The 21,471-nt window shown below is 35.6% G+C and overlaps 1 protein-coding gene across 14 annotated transcripts in view; it reads right to left on the minus strand.

Annotated features, from left to right (window-relative positions):
* Positions 1–21,471, minus strand: part of TSGA10 (testis specific 10) — a 101,630-nt gene that overhangs the window by 66,631 nt on the left and 13,528 nt on the right. For 7 of the 14 annotated variants that reach the window (XM_068564203.1, XM_068564193.1, XM_068564195.1 and 4 more), the window contains exons 3-6: positions 12,904–13,119; positions 5,569–5,634; positions 4,392–4,559; positions 3,659–3,814 (exon numbers count right to left, since the gene is read on the minus strand). In XM_068564203.1, coding sequence (XP_068420304.1) covers positions 3,659–3,814; positions 4,392–4,442 — 207 coding nt within the window. In that variant the 5' untranslated portion in view covers positions 4,443–4,559; positions 5,569–5,634; positions 12,904–13,119. Of the gene's footprint in view, positions 1–3,658; positions 3,815–4,391; positions 4,560–5,568; positions 5,635–12,903; positions 13,120–13,580; positions 13,718–21,218; positions 21,329–21,471 lie in introns of all 14 variants that reach the window. The other 7 variants (XM_068564200.1, XM_068564199.1, XM_068564197.1 and 4 more) reach the window with 5 other exon arrangements.

Raw genomic sequence — 21,471 nt, forward strand, 5'->3', positions numbered from 1 at the left:
AAATGCCATTGGTAGTTTGATAGGGATTGCACCGAATCTGTAGATTGCTTTGGGTAGTATAGTCATTTTCACAATGCTGATTCTTCCAATCCAAGAACATGGTATATCTCTCCATCTATTTGTATCATCTTTAATTTCTTTCATTAGTGTCTTACAGTTTTCTGCATACAGGTCTTTTGTCTCCTTAGGTAGGTTTATTCCTAGGTATTTTATCTTTTTGGTGCAATGGTAAATGGGAGTGTTTCCTTAATTTCTCTTTCAGATTTTTCATCATTAGTGTATAGGAATGCAAGAGATTTCTGTGTATTAATTGTGTATCCTGCTACTTTACCAAATTCATTGATTAGCTCTAGTAGTTTTCTGGTAGCATCTTTAGGATTCTCTACGTATAGTATCATGTCATCTGCAAACAGTGACAGTTTTACTTCTTCTTTTCCAATTTGGATTCCTTTTATTTCTTTTTCTTCTCTGACTGCCGTGGCTAAAACTTCCAAAACTATGTTGAAAAATAGTGGTGGGGGTGGGCAACCTTGTCTTGTTCCTGATCTGAGAGGAAATGGTTTCAGTTTTTCACCACTGAGAACGATGTTGGCTGTGGGTTTACTCCATCCATTTTGTGATAAATTTGAATTCAGCACAATTCAGGTAGAATACTGGTTTAAAAAATATCATAGTGTTCCAGTCTTTCTGTCCAAAATGCATATGCCATTTCCATGTCCTGGCTACTTTTACCCTGACAGAAAGGCCCATCAATCCTTACTGACAACCCAACAAACTCTTTACACACTTGTTCAACAACCATCCTCGGGTTCCAAATCTATTCCATATCTACAGATGATTTCATATCCTACTTTTTGAATCCTACTTTTGTTTCACATCCTACTTTTTTTTGAATACCACCCTCTCCACTGGCTCTTTCTCTGCTTCTTCAACCATGCACACGACTCCCATATCTTGAAAAACTGTCACTAAATCCTGCTGCCCCATTTACCATCAAATGTCTCTTTTTCCTTTGACAGGCTTTTTTTTTTTTTAAGTGCCATGGATTGTACATCTTGCCTGTTCCTTACCTCCCACTCTCTCTCCCCAATCTAACCTGGCTCCCACACCCACCACTCTGCAGAATTTAACATAATGACCTCACCAAATCTAATGGCCTCTTCTCAGTTCCTGTTCTTGATATTTCGGCAACACTTGCCATTGCCTTCAACACTCTCCTTGAGATTCCTTCCTTCCTTGGGCGTATAACACTGTTCTGCCTTAGATTCCTGTCTTCTTTATCTCTTTCAAAGGTTCCTCTACCAATTGAATAAAACTTCCCAAGATTCCATCTTGACTTCTCTGTTCCTCTATTTATAGCTTTCTCATTCAGAAACTTCATCCATTCTGAAGGCTCAAAACAAATGACTTCTCAATCTACATACTCAGCTCTTGCCTCTCTCCCCACTCCAGTCCCACATTTCTTACTGCCTGATGGCAGTTACTACCTGATGTACCACCATCATCTTACTCTATCTCTCTGAAACCAAACACATCTTTTCCCTCAAATCACCGATGACTTTCCTGTTTCTTTTTCTATTACCACAATTCTTCAGTCATTCAAAACAGAACTTCAGTGATCTCCATTTGTCCCTCCTTTGTGCTAAAATCAAATCTTGTTAAGTCTTCCTTTTCAGTGTCTTTTGCATCTGTCCCTATCTTTATTTCCACTGATAGCACCCTAGATTAGTCCCTTAATGCTTCATGCATGGACTACTGTTAACAGCCTTCTAAAGAGTCCATGGGGACTTCCCTGGTGGTGCAGTGGTTAAGAATCCGCCTGCCAATGCAGGCGACACAGGTTTGAGCCCTGGTCTGGGAAGATCCCACATGCCGCAGAGCAACTAAGCCCGTGGACCACAACTACTGAGCCTGCATGCCACAAGTACTGAAGCCCGCGTGCCTAGAGCCTGTGCTCAGCAACAAGAGAAGCCACAGCAATGAGAAGCCCGCACACTGCAATGAAGAGTAGCTCCTGCTCACCGCAACTAGAGAAAGCCCATGCTCAGCAACAAAGACCCAATGCAGCCAAAAATATAAACAAATAAATAAATTAATTTTAAAAAAAAAGAGTCTATGGTTTCCCCCTCCTCCAATTCTCCTGAAGGAGAAATTGTTATATAAGATGATAACATAGAAAGATTACATAGAGATAATAAAGAATTGTTACCAGATTAAAATTGTAAAAATGTAGCTTTCATCATATTTCTTCCACTTAAAAAAAAAAAACAAACAGAATGTCCATTGCTTATAAGAAAGCAAAGTATAAACCTCTTATAGGGCCCACTGAACAGCTTCTACCATGTAGTCTAGAAATTGGCAAACTATATATAGTTCACAGGCCAAATCCAGCCTGCCTCCTATTTTTGTAACTCTGTAAGCTGAAAATGTTTTTTATATTTTTAAATGGTTAAAAAAAATCAAAACAAGATGAATATTTCACAACAGGTAAAAAGAATATGAAACTCAAATTTCAGTGTTCATAAATAAATTATACTGGAACACAGCCAAACTCATTCATTTGTATATTATCTATAGCTGCTTTCACACTACAACAATAGAGTTGAATAGCGGTGTCAGAAGTCACATGGCCTGCAAAGCCCAAGCTACTTCTTATCTGGGCCTTTACAGAAAATGTTTTCAGACTCCTGCTCTAGTCTAGTCTACCTCTCAAGCCCTTACTCCACTGACATATACTTTTATTCTAGTCATAAACTGATCCATTTATGTACGGACTTTCCCACCTTTATCCTTTGCTTCATACCATTCCTTTAGTCTGGAATGTCCTTTCTTACCCCTTTCAAGATAAAAGAAACCCCATTCATCCTTCAGGACTCAAACTCCACATCGTCTAGCAAAGATCTTGATAACCATAACTAAAAGTACTCGCCTCTTTTATTTCTTACAATATCTTCTAGACTACTTATGCTAAAGTAACAAAAAGTAAATACAAGACAATATATTTTAACTCCCCAACTAGATTGCAAACATAGAAAACAGTGTCTGGCTTATTTTTTCTATCTTTTACAGTAGCAAGCCCAGAACCCTGCACTTAGTAGCTGTAATTCTTAATAAAATTTGATATTTTAAAACTAAATTATATTGGTGATATATGGGGTTTATTATTTGTTGAGTCAAGAAGCCATTTGATTAATAAGGGTTATATAATCTTAAGCTAAAAATAGAGATAAACTACAAACTGATTTTACTCTCTAAATTAAATTATACGGTAATTCCTAAAGTGATTGACAGTACATCAAAGTGATGTGTTTGTATTTTTTCACCCCCAAGTCCAAATTTTTTACCTTGAACTCACCACACCCTATCATTTAACACTTTCCCCATTTCTTATTCCAAAAATCAGACTATTTCTATGCATGTATATGAGCTTTTTCGGATATGGGGATAACGTGTGTGTGTGTGTGTGTGTGTGTGTGTGTGTGTACACATACACAAATTCATCACATTTCATTAAGAATATCATAAGAACAAAGGGAATTCCCAAATGTTAGATTAATTTGATTGACAGATTTAAGCATTCTCATAGAACTTAAAGAATTACCTATCTCTAGAATTGAATGTTAGTATTTACGTATTTTGTTCACTTATAAATATTTACCTGCTCATACAGAAGAAAGGTCTTGTCTCTCTCAGATGTGAGAACCTTGACATTACCCTGAATTTCTGCCAAATGACGCTCATATTTTTCCAGCATGCATTTGAGTTCTTCACGGTCTCTTGTTGTCTTCAAAAGCTCTACATCACAGTTTGTACCCTACAATTATTACATAAGAAGTCAGAATAAACAACAAGGTGCTTCTGTAGAGCACAGGGAACTATATTCAATATCCTGTGATAAACCAAAATGGAAAAGAATATGAAAAAGAATATACATATGTATAACTGAGTCACTTTGCTATACAGCAGAAATTAAACAGAACATTGTAAATCAACTATACTTCAATAAAATGTTTTTAAAAAGAAATCTGAAATTATTCTTTGACATGTGTTACTGATAGAAAGGTGCTACTGATGGGAGCACACGATCTCTAGTTAAGCAAATATGACAATATAATGAAATGATGAAAAAAGTTTAAAAATCGCCTCTCTTTTAAACAACTTCATCCCAAATTGCTCCACATTTGTATGATTACCCCCAACCACTACTAATGCTGGGGATAAAGGCCAATTTCAACAGTCCACTGTGCTATCAAAGAGAGCTCTGTCTCTCATCCTCCTTGGTATACCAATTCATGCCAAATTAAAAGGAATTATTTCCAGATTAGATAAATCAAAGAATAAAAGTCACTGAGCAACAAACTCCAAAATATTTACAAGTTTCCAAAACCTACCCGGGAAGATGGAGAAGGGCGTCTTGGGCTTTTAGATCTACTTCTGATCATCTTTCTCAAATTTTGAGCTTCTCTCTTGTAGTATTCTCTGTCTGCTTCTAAAGTTTTGACAAAGGAATCAAGTCTGGAAGGAGATTTATTTTGCGCTTTTTCAGTCTCTAAAATTATCTTGCCAAGGAGGAAAAAATTAGGCCATTATTTCAAGCTAAACTATAGCATCATTTTCTAAATGAAAGTTGAAAGCAAACAGGATCCTTAAAATAATAAATTTGGTATTTTGAAAATAATTCATCAATACTTTTTCAAAAGCAGTTAGATACCTTTCTTTTCCAGCATTTCTGAATGTAATGTATTTTTATTTCACTGAAAATGTCCCTACATTTACTCAATAACTTTGAAGAAAAAATAGTAAAGAAATTTCAGAGAGGCCAGAATTGTTTCTTGTATCAGATCTAGTAACAGATCCTAGAAATGGAATTAATTTGCTTAGAGAAACCTGTATGCTACTATGAAAGCATCTGTTCATAGCGTTCAAGTTTTGTTCAATAATCGTTCAATGAATGAATAAATTAAATGAATGCTGGATATTCTATACTTGTATATACTTTCAAGTGCATTTCCATTCACTTTAATATATTTAGAAACATTTGTTTTACAACACTTATTTTACCAATACTTTATTGGGGAAAAAGTACAGATATTTTAGAGAGGATGTTTCAAATATTTTAAACGATAACACTAAAATGTCTAATCAGAGCAATTTTCATTTCACATTGTTAAAGAGAACATATTACTCAGAACTAAGTAACATTTGACTTAAAAATATTTATTATTAAGAGGAATATATGTGTACACAAATACATCTTACATTTTGAGAATTAAATTACTCACAGCCATCATTTTAATCAAGTAACAGCTAAGAGCATTAATAAAACCAACCAAAAGTTCTCTCCAGCTCTAGGAAAGAAAGGAGTAATGATGAAATAGAGCAAGAATAGCATCGCTCTTACGGATGGGAGTACCCCTAAGCATCAGGCAGAGAGTACTGATTTTAGAAAACAAACATTTTTTATTGTTCACAAAATGCATGAGAGCCAAAACATATGTACAATTTTTGCTGTCCTACTAACAGAATAAAAATGATTCTTTAATATGTATTTATGAAAAATGTACTTACAGATCTGAGCCTTTTTATTGTATCTTCCAATACTATTATATTATTTTGCTGGCAAATGAGTTCAATCTGAAAAACAAGCCAGAAAAAATTGTTATTTAGGTGTAAAATATTTAAACTGATTTCACTGGAAAGAGAGCATCAAAAACAGAAGCCACTTAAAAATAAAAACATGCAGACAGTGAATACTTTATGAAAGAAAAGATAATCCACTCTTATGTTTACCTGCTTTTGATGGTAAAAGAACCTAGAATGAAATGAAGCAGTTCCTTTAAATTGTCTAATGTTTTGTATAAAATACTAATTGATTTTATTTTGTCAAATTACTCCCCATAAACTGGAACAAACTATTAATACTAATTATAATTCTGAAGATGATAACAGGGAAGAGTCAAAAGAATGACGAGAATAAGTTTTCCCAAGTCACCATAGTCAGAAATGATTGCTCTTTCCTCTGAATTCTTTTAATAGTTTAGTTCAATCCAACCCACAAAATACTTTTTGTATCAGTTTTATAACATTGTCTTAAAAGTCTTACAGTATAGCTACCTGCAATCATATATCTAGTCTGTGTATAGATTGTACGTTCCTGGAGGAGAGTGACTATGTTTTTATGTAAAGCTGTAAATCTCTTTGTTAAATGTTGGCATATTAGTTTAATGGATTTATTTCTCAATTCGTAAACCACCCCCTTGTTATTCTAATCAAAAATGTCTCCTGTTATATTTTAAATTTGAATTTTCTGCAATTATTGCTTCTCATTTGTTCTTTAGACCAAAGTTCTAAGATTTCTCTGGCAGTTATATTTTAGTTTATGAAATACTAAGGGGTGTTATGGTATGGAATATAACTTACATACAGTTTGGATAAGGTTATATATAGTTTTGGATAAGTTTGATAATTTTTCAATGCTTTAATGTGTACTACTATGTAGACACTAAAAAAAAAAAAAAAGGATCTATACTGAATTATGTGCAAAGATGTCCATATATATTAAGTATAAAAACTCACACTGCCGAAAATTTTATCTAGTACGACACATTCTTGTAAAAAATAAATTTATACACACATATCCTAGATACAGATGGAACATAACCAATAAGTAAATTGAGCAAGATAGATTATGTCTAGGTATAGCAAGGTGTGATTACAGTACATATTATTTTCTTCATTATACTCTTCTATTTAAAAAAATATGTATTACTTTTATAATGATAAAAAAATTAATGCTTATTCCACTCGGAAAAACAAACTTATAACTGGCCCAAATGAAAAGATGCCAGCCCAGTGTTTTCATTTATTTGACAATTGTTTAACGAGGGTCTACTATGTGTCTGACATTGTGTTATATGCTGGCTATAGCAGTGAATAAAACAGACAGAAACCTCTACCCTCATGGAGCTTACATTCTCGTTGAAAAGAGAAAAATAAAAGATAATAGGTAAAGTATATATCAGACAGTCATTGTGTCATTCAAAAATATATAATGAGCACTCACATCTGTTCTATACTTAAGATTTTTAAAAAGGGAATAAAATAGACAAAGATCCTTGCCTTTGGACACCTTACATTCCAGCTGGATAGACAACAAAAAATAAACCTAACGAATAAATTACATACTACATTAGAAAAAAAGAGCAATATCCTTAAGAATATTGGGAGTGTTTATGAAGGAATAGGCTGGAATTTTAAAGGGGGTGATCAGAGAAGTCCTCAGTTAGGGAGTCAACCATGTAAAAATTCGGGAGAAGAATATTCCAGGCAGAACATTCAGCTATAGCAAAAGGCAAAAGATTGTATGCTAAATTCCAAGGAATAGTAAGGAGGTCAGTGTGGCTCCAGCAGAGGGAAGGAGGAGGAAAGTAGTAGGAAAGTGCTAGAGAAAAATGAATCAGGGAGAGAGAGAGGGAATAAGCATGCGTGGTTGGGGGCATAGGTCAGAAACCGATACAGGTTTTACGCCTTGTCTTCCTCATGGTAGGTTCTGAAGCATTTTTGACCGAATCACATACAAAGTAACAGTAATGACAAGAGCTACCAGAGATCCAGTCCAATAATGGTCCCATGTTAATAAAAAATATAAACTGTATGAAGAAACTAGTAATGGTAAAATTGCAATTCTGTTTCTTCATATTTCACAAACTTGTGTTCAGTAATCTGGGAAACACTGCATTAAGTCATGAATGATCACAACTCAAGAAGATCAAAGAAGGCTTACGGTTGTGGGAGCTTTAAAATATGTCCCAAAATTCTGATACTCTTTCCTTCAAAAGATGGAGCTTAATTTCTCTCCCCCTTAAGTGTGGTCTATACTTAGTGACTCACTTCTAAAGAACAGGATGTGGTGGAAGTGACAGTATGTAACTCTTGAGACTGGATCATAACAGGCACTGGAAATTCTTCCTTGTTGTCTCTTTTGGATCATTGGCTCCGATGGGAAGCCAGCTGCCATAAAGAATATATCAAGGGACTTCCCTGGTGGCGCAGTGGTTAAGAATCCGCCTGCCAATGCAGGGGACACAGGTTTGAGCCCTGGTCTGGCTCAAACTAAGCAACTAAGCCCGTGTGCCACAACTACTGAGCCTGCGCTCTACAGCCTGCGAGCCACAACTACTGAGCCCACGTGCCACAACTACTGAAGCCCGTGCACTACAACTACTGAGCCTGCACTCTAGAGCCCACGAGCTACAACTACTGGGCCTACACTCTAGAGCCTGAGAACCACAACTACTGAGCCCACGTGCCACAACTACTGAAGCCCACGTGCCTAGAGCCTGTGCTCCACAAGAGAAACCACCTCAATGAGAAGCCCATGCACCACAATGAAGAGTAGCCCCTGCTCACCGCAACTAGAGAAAGCCCACGTGCAGCAATGAAGACCCAATGCAAACAAAAGTAAATAAATAAATAAATAAATAAACTTATATTTTTAAAAAAAAGAATATATCAAACAACCTAGGGAGAGGTTCACATGTCAAGGAACTAAGCTTCCTGTCAAAAGCCAAGAGTCATCTGAACAAGTCCTCTTAAAAGCAAATCCTCCAGTACCAATCAAGCCATGACTGCAGCCTGGCCATCACCTTGATTACAATTTCCTGAGAAACCATGAACTAGAACTACTTAGCTAAGCTGCACTTAAAACTGTGAGATATAAGTGTTTGTTGTCTGAAGTCATTAAGATTTAGGGGTAACTTGTTACATAGTGATAGATAATACCATAGTAAATACTCAAAACATTTTCATGGAATGAATGATGGAAGAAGTTACTCAGTGGACTTTAAAAACATGACTAAAAGTAAACTCTTCTGAGTAAATAAATTTCATACTATCTCAATTCTAGACAAACAGTAATTTTAGCCTCAGACTCTACCCCCATATATCTAAAGAATCATCTCAAATAGTACAGGGACCCAAACATTCTCAGCTCTCAAATTAGAAATTCTCTTGTTTCAAGTCTCATCTCACAAATCAGACAAGGAATCTCTCCCCAGTGACTGGATGCCCAAACCGTACATCCAATGACTTCATGATGATAACATCACGCTGATATTCACATTCAACAACTGGTATTCACATTCCCAGCACCTTTCATGCATCTTTCTAATCCCCATTCTACCTGGAACATTCCCTTATTGAGGTTGGTGTTCATTTCAGGGCATTTACCAACACAAAGGACCTATTTCCATTTTGCCCTCTCTTTATTAACTTTCCAATGTTTTCCCTGCATCAGCAATGTTATCTCTACCCTAAGACTACAGTCCACCTCTTCTACAAATAGCTTTCCAATTCTCGAATACCAAACATTCCACATCATACATATATGGATATCTATTTCCTAGAAACACTCTTTTCTGAGCTAGGCAGAATTTCCATCTATGAATTTAATATTTTCAGTTTTAGGTAAATCCTAGCTCTTTTATTTTAGATGTTCTGCATTCCTGAAATTCTTCCTTTTGATAGCAGAGGATTCACCCTCAAAGAGTACTCGCTCTCTCTCTAGAACACAGACCCTAACAACCCTGTAAAATTGATGACTTCTAAACCAGGCATTCTCTTTATGGGAATTTGGCCAACTAGGCTTCCCACAGTCTGGGAAGGAGTGCCATTAATTTTAAATTTGAAGAAGAAAACAAGAAAGACATAATAAAACATCAATCCAGTGTTTTTTGACAATTTTTATAATTAAGGCTGAACTCAATTTACCATTAAACTGTGAATGAACGATAACTATTATTAAAAAAGAAACAATACAAACAAAAAAGTTTGTTGAGAATGTTTAAAATAGTTAAGTTACTTTTAAATATCCTTCAAATACTTTGGTAGCAACTATTACAAGATAAATAATTTGCAAGTTAAAAACAAATCATTCTTATCTACTCTCTCAAATAGTTCTCCTAAGGACCTCCTCCAGGCAACATCGTTCAAGAAGATTGTGCCCTTCTATTAAAGTAATAAACTTCATGTATTTAAATATTCCATTATTCAGTATTTTCACTAATACAGACTTATCCTTTACACACTCTAAATAAGTGAGGCTACTGCATGTAAACAAATACCATCCTAGTGTTCATTAACTAGGCTCTTAGATTTCAAATTACTGTAACAAATAATGCCTTCAATAACACTTATGTTTACAGCCTGATCATTTATTTAAGTGCTTTATCATATGCTACCAAGAGTACCATATGCTTTGTTATATGCTACCAAGAGTATACTAAAAGGATGTGTATGAAATAACATGTAACAACAATTAGCTTTGGGAAACTACCGTCTTATAGACACAATTTATTAATTTGGTGATTAATAAAATCAAGATGAATAAGCACATGTTATCACTTAAAAATTCAACAGGTTGTTTTCTGGCTTTCAGATATACCATGTGTCTTGCCTGTAAGCCATTAGACAACAATGAGAAATCAAACTGTCTTCATTTTATAGTACTGTTTAAATTCCTAGTTTCTAAAGGTCATGGTAGGGTACTAAAATTTAATCAAGAAATAAAATGTTTATCAAAATATCATAAAGCTATAGTTATTAAAATAATATGGTAGTGGCATAGAAGATGGCAAATGAATCAGTGAAACCAAATCGTCCAGAAACATATCCATGCACATATAAGAATTCAGTAGCTGTTAAAATGGCACTTTATATCAGTGACTGAAGAAAGGACTATTCAACCATACCTCATACTAGAACAAAAAGAAATTCCAGAAGGATTAAAACTTTAAATATACATATTAAGAAGTCTTAAAAGAAAACTGTAGAAAATATTCTTGTAGTTCTTGACGTGAGAAGGCCTTCCTAAACAAGGTTCAAAACTAGGTGGAGATAGAGGGTTTTTAGGGCAGTGAAATTACTGTTTGATACTATAATGGTAGATACATGTCATTTTACATTTGTTCAAATCCATAGCAGGTACAACACCAAGAGTGAACCCTAATGTAAACTATGGACTCTTGGTGACCACGATATGTCAATTCTTTATTTTTTTTAATAAATTTATTTATCTATTTATTTATTTTTGGCTGTGTTAGGTCTTCGTTGCTATGCACGGGCTTTCTCTAGTTGCGGTGTGCGGGCTTCTCATTGCCGTGGCTTCTCTTGTTGTGGAGCACGGACTCTAGGCACACAGGCTTCAGTAGTTGTGGCACATGGGCTCAGCAGTTGTGGCTTTCAGGCTCCAGAGTGCAGGCCCAGTAGCTGTGGCGCACGGGCTTAGTTGCTCCATGACATGTGGGATCTCCCCAGACCAGGGCTTGAACCCATGTCCCCTGCATTGGCAGGCAGATTCTTAACCACTGTGCCACTGGAGAAGTCCCAATATGTCAATTCTTTTTTTATTTTTTTAAAGATTTTTTTTATTGATTGATCGATTGATTGATTGCTATGTTGGGTCTTCGTTTCTGTGCTAGGGCTTTCTCTAGTTGCGGCAAGTGGGGGCCACTCTTCATCGCGGTGCACAGGTCTCTCACTATCGTGGCCTCTCTTGTTGCGGAGCACAGGCTCCAGATGCACAGGCTCAGTAGTTGTGGCTCACAGGCCTAGTTGCTTCGCGGCATGTGGGATCTTCCCAGACCAGGGCTCAAACCCATGTCCCCTGCATTAGCAGGCAGATTCTCAACCACTGCGCCACCAGGGAAGCCCCAATGTCAATTCTTTATCATAAAATGTAACAAATGTACCACTTTGGTGGGGGACTGCAGATAATGGGGGAGACTAGGCATGTGTGGGGGCAGGGAGTATATGGGAAATCTGTTACCTTCTGCTTCACATTGTTATGAACCTAAAACTGCTCTAAAATAATAAAGTCTATTCAAATATTTTTTTTTAAATTTTTATTTATTTTATTTATTTTGGCTGCATTGGGTCTTTGTTGCTGCACACGGGCTTTCTCTAGTCGTGGTGAGCAGGGGCTACTCTTGGTTGCGGTGCGTGGGCTTCTCATTGCAGTGGCTTCTCTTGTTGCAGAGCACGGGCTCTAGGCCTGAGGGCTTCAGTAGTTGTGGCACACGGGCTCAGTAGTTGTGGCTCGCAGGCTCTAGAGCGCAGGCTCAGTAGTTGTGGTGCATGGGATTAATTGCTCCACGGCATGTGGGATCTTCCCGGACCAGGGATCGAACCTGTGTCCCCTGTACTGGCAGGCAGATTCTTAACCACTGCGCCACCAGGGAAGTCTCATTCAAATGTTTTAAAAGGGGGTGGAACCTCAAAAAAATAAAAGATCAAAACTCAGAATTCAGTAAAGATTGACAAATTTGACTACATAGAAATTTAAAACCTTTGGTTAAAAAAAAAACACCTTTTTTTAAAGTGTGAAATAAATTGTGTATGTGTGAAAACAGAAAAGAAGAATGGAAATATACATGTATATATATATATATACTTGTTGGTAGATACCTCTGCAGCAGAAAAAAGGATTAGGGAGAAAGAGAAATGTTCTATATACAGAACATTCCCATTGCTTTGAGTTTTCACTATGACTACATATTACTTAGGAAAATTTTTGAGTAAAAATTTTTAAAAGAAATAAAATGTGAGACACAAAACAATTTAATCCTTAGAATAGACATTTAATTACAATGTCAAATCTAAAAAACCTTCAAATGATGTAAATGAGAATGCCACTTTTTCCACTGCATTAATAACTACATGATGTTTAAAGTAGAATTAAAATCCTGATCAGTAGTTGGATGTTACCTAGACTTGTTGTGGTGATCATTTCACAATACATACAAATATTGAATCATTATGTTGTACACCTGAAACTAATATAATGTTATTTGTCAATTATACCTCAATTAAAAAAAAAAAAAACCTGATCAGTGATAAATCTAATACCTTTGCTTCTTCAAGTTCCTTGTCGGCAGTATCCACCACAAACTTTTTCTCTTTTTCTAGTTGCTCTGCTAGTTGGTCAATTTTAATCAATTCTTGACAAAGATGCTCATTGTGGCTGGTTAAATCCTCTACTCGACTGCTTACCACCTCCTTACCATCCAAGAGTTTCCTAACATATTCTTCCAAGCCATGATTTGTCTGTTTGAGATCTTCAATCTGTTATAAGTAGAAAGAAAATAATCACATTAAATTATTTCCTTAGCTTCCCTCTGAGGAGAAAAACTAGGTGACTGGATTCAGGAAGGGAGGCTTGCTTCCCTGGCAAGGAGACTTAACTATATATCTTTTTTTACTTTCTGAATTTTGTACCATGTGACTGTATTACCTATCTGAAAAAAAATATACTAAGTGAAAATTTAAAGGTTTATAGCTATAATTCTCAAAACAATTTACAGCTTAATAACAAAAAAACCCCACTTAGTGTTGATATTTAACAAAACTATTAGAAAAATTGCCAAATATTTATATCTGCAGAAAAGAAACCAGTCTTGAAATTATTTAATTTTAATAATTAATATCATCAATTAGGCATTCTTTAGAATTAAGTTTCTAACTACTGTCATCAAAATATGTTAACTATCTTTAGAGAAGTCCTTTTGAACATATCGGTAACTTACTTGACTAAGCTAAATACCAAATCAATCAAGTATTTGCTGACTAATGTGAAGGACCACAGCTTTCTTTCCCAGCCCACTAATCAAACCATCAATGGATGAAGAAAAGGTCCTTTTCTATCACGAAGGTATCCAAATGCCTTTAAAGGAAAAAAAATATGTTAGACCCATTGAATAATGATAATATGTCAAGAACTATGTTAAACTCAAAAGATACAAAGATAGGTTAGCTATCTGCCTCAGAGAATGTATTGTTTACTTGTGAAAATACATATACAGTATGTTAAGTGCCGTAAGAGAAATATCTGAGATAAAGGGGTGGCACAAAGTCCTTTTCCACAGGATCTGTCTCTCACTGTATATTTAACAAATATTTATCGAGCACCTACTATATTCAAGGCACTGTGTGTGCAAGACATGAAAAGACAGAAGGAAAAAACAGTCTTGGTCTTTAAAGAGCATCTAAAATTGCTAAATCCCTTATGTAACATTATTCTTAGTTCTAACATTATTTTTGCTGTAACCTTGTCCTTTTCAAGTAACTAGAGAGAGCTCTTTCCAAACCATCAAAATCAACAAAGTTTTCTTTAAAAATATAAACTTTATTATTTGTCACTGTATAAGGAAATATCCTAAAGGTCATGAATTATATATAACTAACTATACCACAATGACAAAAGGTCATGAATTATATATAACTAACTATACCACGATGACATTTATTATACTCAAGAAGCACAATAAAAGCCATTATTTTAATCCAACTCTCACTTTGGTATTTTGTAAGGCACACTAACTTGTGAGATTTACAGGAAAAGAGTTTAAATTGTCAAAACCAGGAGACAAAAAAAACCTGAAGAATTTTTTAAAAAGCAAAAAGGCAAACTGTAAATGCACTTATTTCTTTAGTTGAGCCTTTTATCACAACCAGGCTGAATTTCAGCAATACCTCTTACTCTCTTCTTTTTTGGCATTCTCCCAACTACAGCTAAAAATTCTTTGAAAATGCAAATTTGAAGTAATTCCTGTAGCCTTATGGTGCTTCATTACACTGAGAATAAGATGAACAAATACCATTTGTGGTCCCAGGCCTACTGCCCTGTCCAAGCCCTCTCCACCATCTCCAATATACAACTAAGCTCTAGACATGCTGTAAGAAACAATCTTGCTAAACTCATTTTAAAACCTCTGTTAGGGAATTTATTGAAAATGTTATATACTATATCACAGAACCCTCTCTATAAGAATCCTCAGGGAAAACTTCGCTCAGGTCTCAATTTCAGGAAAACATGTGCTTCTTTTGTATACCTGGTTTGTTTTTATTCTTTGGACTTTGAATTACTTAACTACAATTTCCTTGTTGCTTTTGCCTCTAGTAATTTTAAAGCAATCTGCAGCTCACCTCTAGCAACTAGTACAGAAACCGTGCAATGATTTCCTGTTTGCTCTTCTTACCCATGCTTCCACTAAGTTTCTTTACTTTCCCGCACTCTTATTACCTATTTTCATTACTAGCATTTTTTTTTTAACTATAGGGATAAACAAACTTCAATTTATCTATCTTTTTGTCTTTGTTTGTTCATGGCTTCAACAGTGCCACGTCTCTGAGCAACAAGAACATGCTAAAAATGTTTCCTAACCTTCCACTGCCCCAGGAGAGGTTACATGCTTTTCCTCTCTGGGCTCCCATACAGCTTCTTATATATTTTTATCTTAGTATTTTATAAGATGTGTTATAATCATTTGTTTCCCTGTCCCTTCCACTAAGTTCTAAGCGACTTTAACGGGATCATGTCTCTAATTTCTGTATCAACATACCTCTCATTTCTGTATCATTTATTATATATCTAGCACATGATGCTCAATTATTAAATGAATAAAACAAATACATTATAAATAAATAAATGAACACTTCCCTCACCTTGACATCAAGCCCCACTTTTACTTAATTCCAAGACACAAGTACTTTAGAAGAGGAGGTTACAAAGGATGTGGGCTTTGGACTGAGGCAGACAGGTTTAAATCCTGCTGCAGTTCCTCACCAGTCACTTAACCTCTGACAATTTACCATATTTTCTTGATCCTAAGAGATGCATCTGACTTCAGAAAAAAATAAATGGAAGCTTCTTGAGTTTCATCTGTTAAATGGAGAGAACACCTACAATTTTCAGGGTGTAGTTAGAGAGATATAAAAGTTCAAGTAAAATTTTTGGCAGATAATAGGTACTCAAAAAGTAGCTTTTATTAAAAAAAATCTTTTTATTTTGAAATAACTAAAGGTTCACAGGAAGTTGCAAACGTAGCACAGAGGTTCATGTGCCTTTAACCCAGTTTCCCCAAACAGTTACATCTTAAGTAATTACAGTAAAATATCAAACCCAGAGATTTGACATTGGTACAACGTGTGCCTATTGTTCTATACCATTTTGTCATGTGTAAATTGCTGTAACTACCACCTCAATAAGATACAGAACTATTCCATCACCACAAAGATCACCCTCTCGTTACTCCTGTATAGTCACAGCCTTCCCTCCCCACCCTTAAGTCTTAGCAACCACTGATCTCGATAATAATTTTGTCATTTTGAGAATGTTACATAAATAGAATCATGTGATAGAGATCACAGTACGTTATCTTTTGACAGTGGCTTTTTCACTCAGCACAGTGCCCCTGACATCTAAGTTGTTATGTGGATCAACAGTTCATTCCTTCTTATTGCTGAATAATATTTCATGGTATGGATTACCACGGTTTGTTTAATAATTCACCAATTAAGGGAAGTTTTAGATGTTTCCAGTTTGGGGCTATAACAAATAAAGCTGCTACGAACAACTGTATAACTGTATACAGGTTTTTGAGTGGACATAGTTTTCATTTCTCTGGAATAAATTCCCAAGAGTGCAAGTGCTGGGTTGTATGGTAAATGTATGTTTAGTTTTTTAAGAACTAAACTATTTTCCAGAGTAGCTGTTCCATTCCCCATTCCCACCAGGAATGTATGAGTGATCCAGTTTCTCCTCATCCTTGCCAGCATTTGGTATCATGACTATTTTTTATTTTAACTGTTCTTAACGGTGTGCATTGTTATCTCATCACGGTCTTAATTTGTATTTCCCTGATGTTTAGAAAAGATGATCATCTTTTTATTTGTCAACAATACATCCTTCTGTGAAATATGTCTTTATATCCTTTGTTCATTTTCTAATTGGATTGTTTGCTTTTTACTGTTGAGTTGTGAGAGTTCTCCACATGTTCTAGATACCATTCCTTTGACAGAAACAGGGGTTGTAGCTTATCTTTTCATCCTATTAACAGGGTCTTTCACAAAGCAAAAGACTTAAATCTTGATGAAATTCAAATTGTCAATTTTTTCTTTTATGAATCACACTTTTGCTGTCATGTCTAAGAACTCTTCAGCAAGCCCAAGGTCCTGAAGATTTGTTCCTATGTTACCTTTTAAAAGTTTCATAGTTTTATGTTTTACATTTAAATCTATGATCTATTCTGAGTTAATTTTTGCATAAGGTGTGAGGTTTAGGTCTAGGCTCATTTTTGTTCCTAAAAGATATCCAATTGCTCCAGCACATTTTGTTGAAAAGACTACCTTTCTTCATCAGATTACATTTGCACCTCTGTCAAAAATCATTTGGCTGTATTCGTGTAAGGCTATTTCTGGCTTCTCTATTCTGTATCACTGATCTATGTCTGTCCCTCTAGCAATACCATACAGTCATGATTACTGTAGCTATATATTAAGTTTTTAAATCAAGGAGAATGACTCTTTCCACTTTGGTCTTTTTCAAAATTGTTCTTTGCTGGGATTTTGATGGGAATTGTATTAAACTTGGATATAGATTTGGAGAGAATTGATGTCTTACTATGTTGAGGCTGCCAATCCCTGAATATCTGTTTAGATCTTCTTAGATTTCTTTTATTAGCATTTTGTAGTTTTCAGAATGTGAGTTCATACTTATTTTGTTAGATTTACATCTAAGGATTCCATTTTCTGAGTGATTGTAAATGGTATGTAATTTTTAATTTAGATTTCCACAGGTTAATTGATAATATACAAAAATACAGGGCTTCCCTGGTGGTGCAGTGGTTAAGAACCCGCCTGCCAATGCAGGGGACACAGGTTCGAGCCCTGATCCAGGAAGATCCCACATGCTGTGGAGCAACTAAGCCCGTGTGCCACAACTACTGAGCCTGCGCTCCAGAGCCCACGAGCCACAACTCCTGAAGCCCAGGCGCCTAGAGCCCGTGCTCTGCAACAAGAGAAGCCAATGCAATGAGAAGCCCGTGTACCGCAACGAAGAATAGCCCCCACTCACCGCAACTAGAGAAAGCCCGTGCACAGCAACAAAGACCCAACGCAGCCAAAAAATAAATAAATAAAATAAATACATTAAAAAAAAATACAGTATGTTTGTGTTGTATTCTGACCTTTTGAACTCATTTATTAGTTCTAGTTTTTACACTGTAGACGTTATGAGATTTTCCAGGAAGAAGATCATGTCATCTATAAACAGGGATAGTTTTATTTCTTCATTTGGGTGTGAATGCCTTTCAACATAGCTGTATCATTATATTTGAAGTGAATTTCTTATAGACAGCATAATGCTAGGTCATGTTTTTTTAATCCACTCTGCCAATTTCTATCTTCTAATTGGTGTATTTAGATTACATATATTTAATGTGCTTACTTTTATGTTAAGATTCAAGTGTGACTTTTCTGTTGTTGTTGTTTTTTTAATTTTTCTTTCTGTTTTGTTTTACCCACTTTCCTCTGGGTTACTTGAACATTTTTTAGAATTCCAGTTTGAGGTATCCATAGCAATTTTGAGTATATCTCTTTGTACAGATTTTTAGTGGTTGCTCTAGGTGTTTCATTATATGTTCATAAGTTATCACAGCCTACATTTTACCAGTTCAAGTGAAGTGCAGAGAACTTACCTCCCTTTACGTCCCTCTACCCTCCTTTATTAATAAAATAATTCTTAAATATTTCCTCTACATGCACTGAGAACTACATTCGACAAACATAATTTAGAAAAGTAGAAAAGGAAATTCGATCACGTTTACCCATATTTTTGCTCTATATGTTGTTCTTCCTTCCTTCCTGTTCTTCCAAGACTACTCCTTTTATCACTTCCTTCCTTGTTAGAGAAATTCCTTTAGATATTCTTTTAGGGTAGCTTTGCTGGCAACAAATTCTCAGATTTCTTCATCTGAGAATATCTTAATTTTCTCTTCATTTCTTAATTTTCCCTTCATACTTTTCTAAATACAGAATATGCACTGGGTTGACAGTTCTCTTCTTCCAACACTTGAAAAATGTTGTGCCACTTCCTTCTGACCTCCACGTTTTCAGACCTGCTGTCATTTGAATTGGTGCACCCCTATAAATATTGAATTGTTTCTCTCGTTTCTTTCAGGATTTTTTTTGTCTTTAGTTTTCAGTTCGAATATGAAGTGTCTCAGTGTAGATTTCTTTGGGAGACTCCTGGTAGGTTTTCACTCACCTTCTTTCATTTGTATATGTCTTTTGCCAAATTTGGGGACTATTTAGCCATTATTTCTTTGAATATTTTTTCAGCCCCACCTTCTCTTACCTCTCTTTCTGGGACTCCAACGATCCAAATGTAGATCTTTTGTTATACGCCCACCTGTCCCTGAGCCTCTGTTCACATGTTTTCAATCTATTTTCTCTCTATTGTTCAGATTAGGTAATTTCTTTATTTCTATCTTCATGTTCACTGATTCATTCTTTTCTCCTCCTCTCCATGTTTTTGTTTGAGAACACTGAGTTTTTAATTTCAGTTACTGTATTTTTTTAAACTTTTTTATTGTGGTAAAATAGAACATCATAAAATTTACCACTCTAACCATTTTTAAATGTAAAATTCAATGGCATTAAGTACATTCACAACATTGTGCAACCATCCCATATCCATTTCCAGAATTTTTTCATCATCACAAACTGAAACTCTGTACCCATTAAATAATTATCTATGAATTTGCCTACCTCATATAAGTGGAATCATACAATATTTGTCCTTCTGTGCCTGGCTTATTTCAATTAGCACACTGTTTTCAGGGCTCTTCCATCTTGTAGTCTCCTTTCAGAATTAAGGTTGAATAATGTTCCATTGTTTGTACATACCCCATTTTGTTTATCCATTCATCTGTCGATGGAATCTGAGTTGTTTCCACCTCTTGGCTATCATAAATAATGCTGTTATGAACACTGGTGTACAAGTATCTGTTTGAGTCCCTGCTTTTAATCTTTGGGGGATATTCCTAGGAGTGGAATAGCTGGATCACATGGTAATTCTATACTTAACTTTTTGAGGAATTGCCAAACTTTTTTTGTACTATGCTTAAACCATTTTACATTAGCAATGCACAAGAGCTCCAGATTCTCCACATCCTCACCGACACTTGTTATTTTCTGCTTTTTGATAATAGTGGTCCTAATTGGTGTGAAGTGATATCTCACTGTGGTTTTGATTTGCATTTCCTTAATGAATGGTGATGTTGAGCATCTTTTCATGTTTATTGGCCATCTGTATATCTTCTCTGGAGAAACATCTATTCAAGTCTTTTGCCCATTTTTGAATTGCGTTGTTTTGGGGTTTTTTGTTGTTGAGTTATAGGAGCTCTTTATATATTCTGGATATTAATCCCTTATCAGATACATAATTTGGAAGTATTTTCTCCCATGTATATTTTTTAATAGACTTACTTTTTTTTAGAGCAGTTTTAGGTTTACAGAAAAATTGACTAGTAAGTACAGAGAGTTCCCACTTACCCCTTCTCCCCCCTCCAACTCACCCCAGTTTCCCCTTATTTACATCTTGTTTTAGTGTGGTACATTGGTTACAATTGATGAACCAACATTATACATTATTATTAACTAAAATCCAGAGTTTAATTAGGGTTCACTCTTTGGGTTGTTGATTCTGTGGGTTTTTACAAATGTACAGTGACATGTATCCATCATTACTGTATACAGGATAGTTTCACTGCCCTAAAAATCCCCTGTGCTCCATTCACCCCTTCCTCCCTCCAAATCCCTGGCAACCAGTGATCTTCTAATGTCTCTATGTTTTGTCTTTCCCAGAAGGTCATATAGTTGGAATCACAGAGTATGTAACCTTTTCAGATTGGCTTTTTTCACCTCACAATATCCTTTCAAGGTTCCTTCATGTCTTTTTATGGCTTGATAGCTCATGTCTTTTTATCAGTGAATAATATTCTATTATGTACCACAGTTTGTTTATCTATTCACCTACTGAAGAACAGCTTGTTTGCTACCAAAATTCCACTTGCCTCTACTTTATCTTTTATTTCGAACAGCTTGTTTGCTACCAAAATTCCACTTGGCTGTACTTTACATCTTTTATTTCTTTGATAAGATTTTCTGTTTGTTTCAAGCATGCTCAAAATTACTTGTTGAAGCATTTATATGATGGCTAATTTAAAATCCTTGTCAGATAATCATCATATCTGATTGATCTCTGTGCTGGCATCTCTTGATTGTCTTTTCTCATAGAGGTTGAGCTCTTCCTGATTTTTGGGATGAGGAGTGTTTGTTTTTCTTTTTATTGAGACCTCATAGTCTGAGACACCGACTCTTACCTTTCAGTAGGCTTCCTGTGACACCGCTCCAGCAAGAAAAGGGGGACACTGCCTTGTTACTGTTGGATGGGAGTAAAAGTCCAATTTCTCCACTAGGCTTCCTTTGACACCTGGGAAGGGTGGGGCTCCTTGTTACTGCTAGGCAGGGATGGGAATTTAGGCTCCCCACCAGGCCTCTGCTGATACCACCAGAGCTGGAAAAATGAAGGCTCCTTATTACCGCTCCCACGTATCCTCCACTGCCACTGTGGGT

This window comes from Eschrichtius robustus, chromosome 15 (assembly GCF_028021215.1).
Source record: "Eschrichtius robustus isolate mEscRob2 chromosome 15, mEscRob2.pri, whole genome shotgun sequence".
In the NCBI taxonomy this organism is placed as follows: Eukaryota; Metazoa; Chordata; class Mammalia; order Artiodactyla; family Eschrichtiidae; genus Eschrichtius; species Eschrichtius robustus.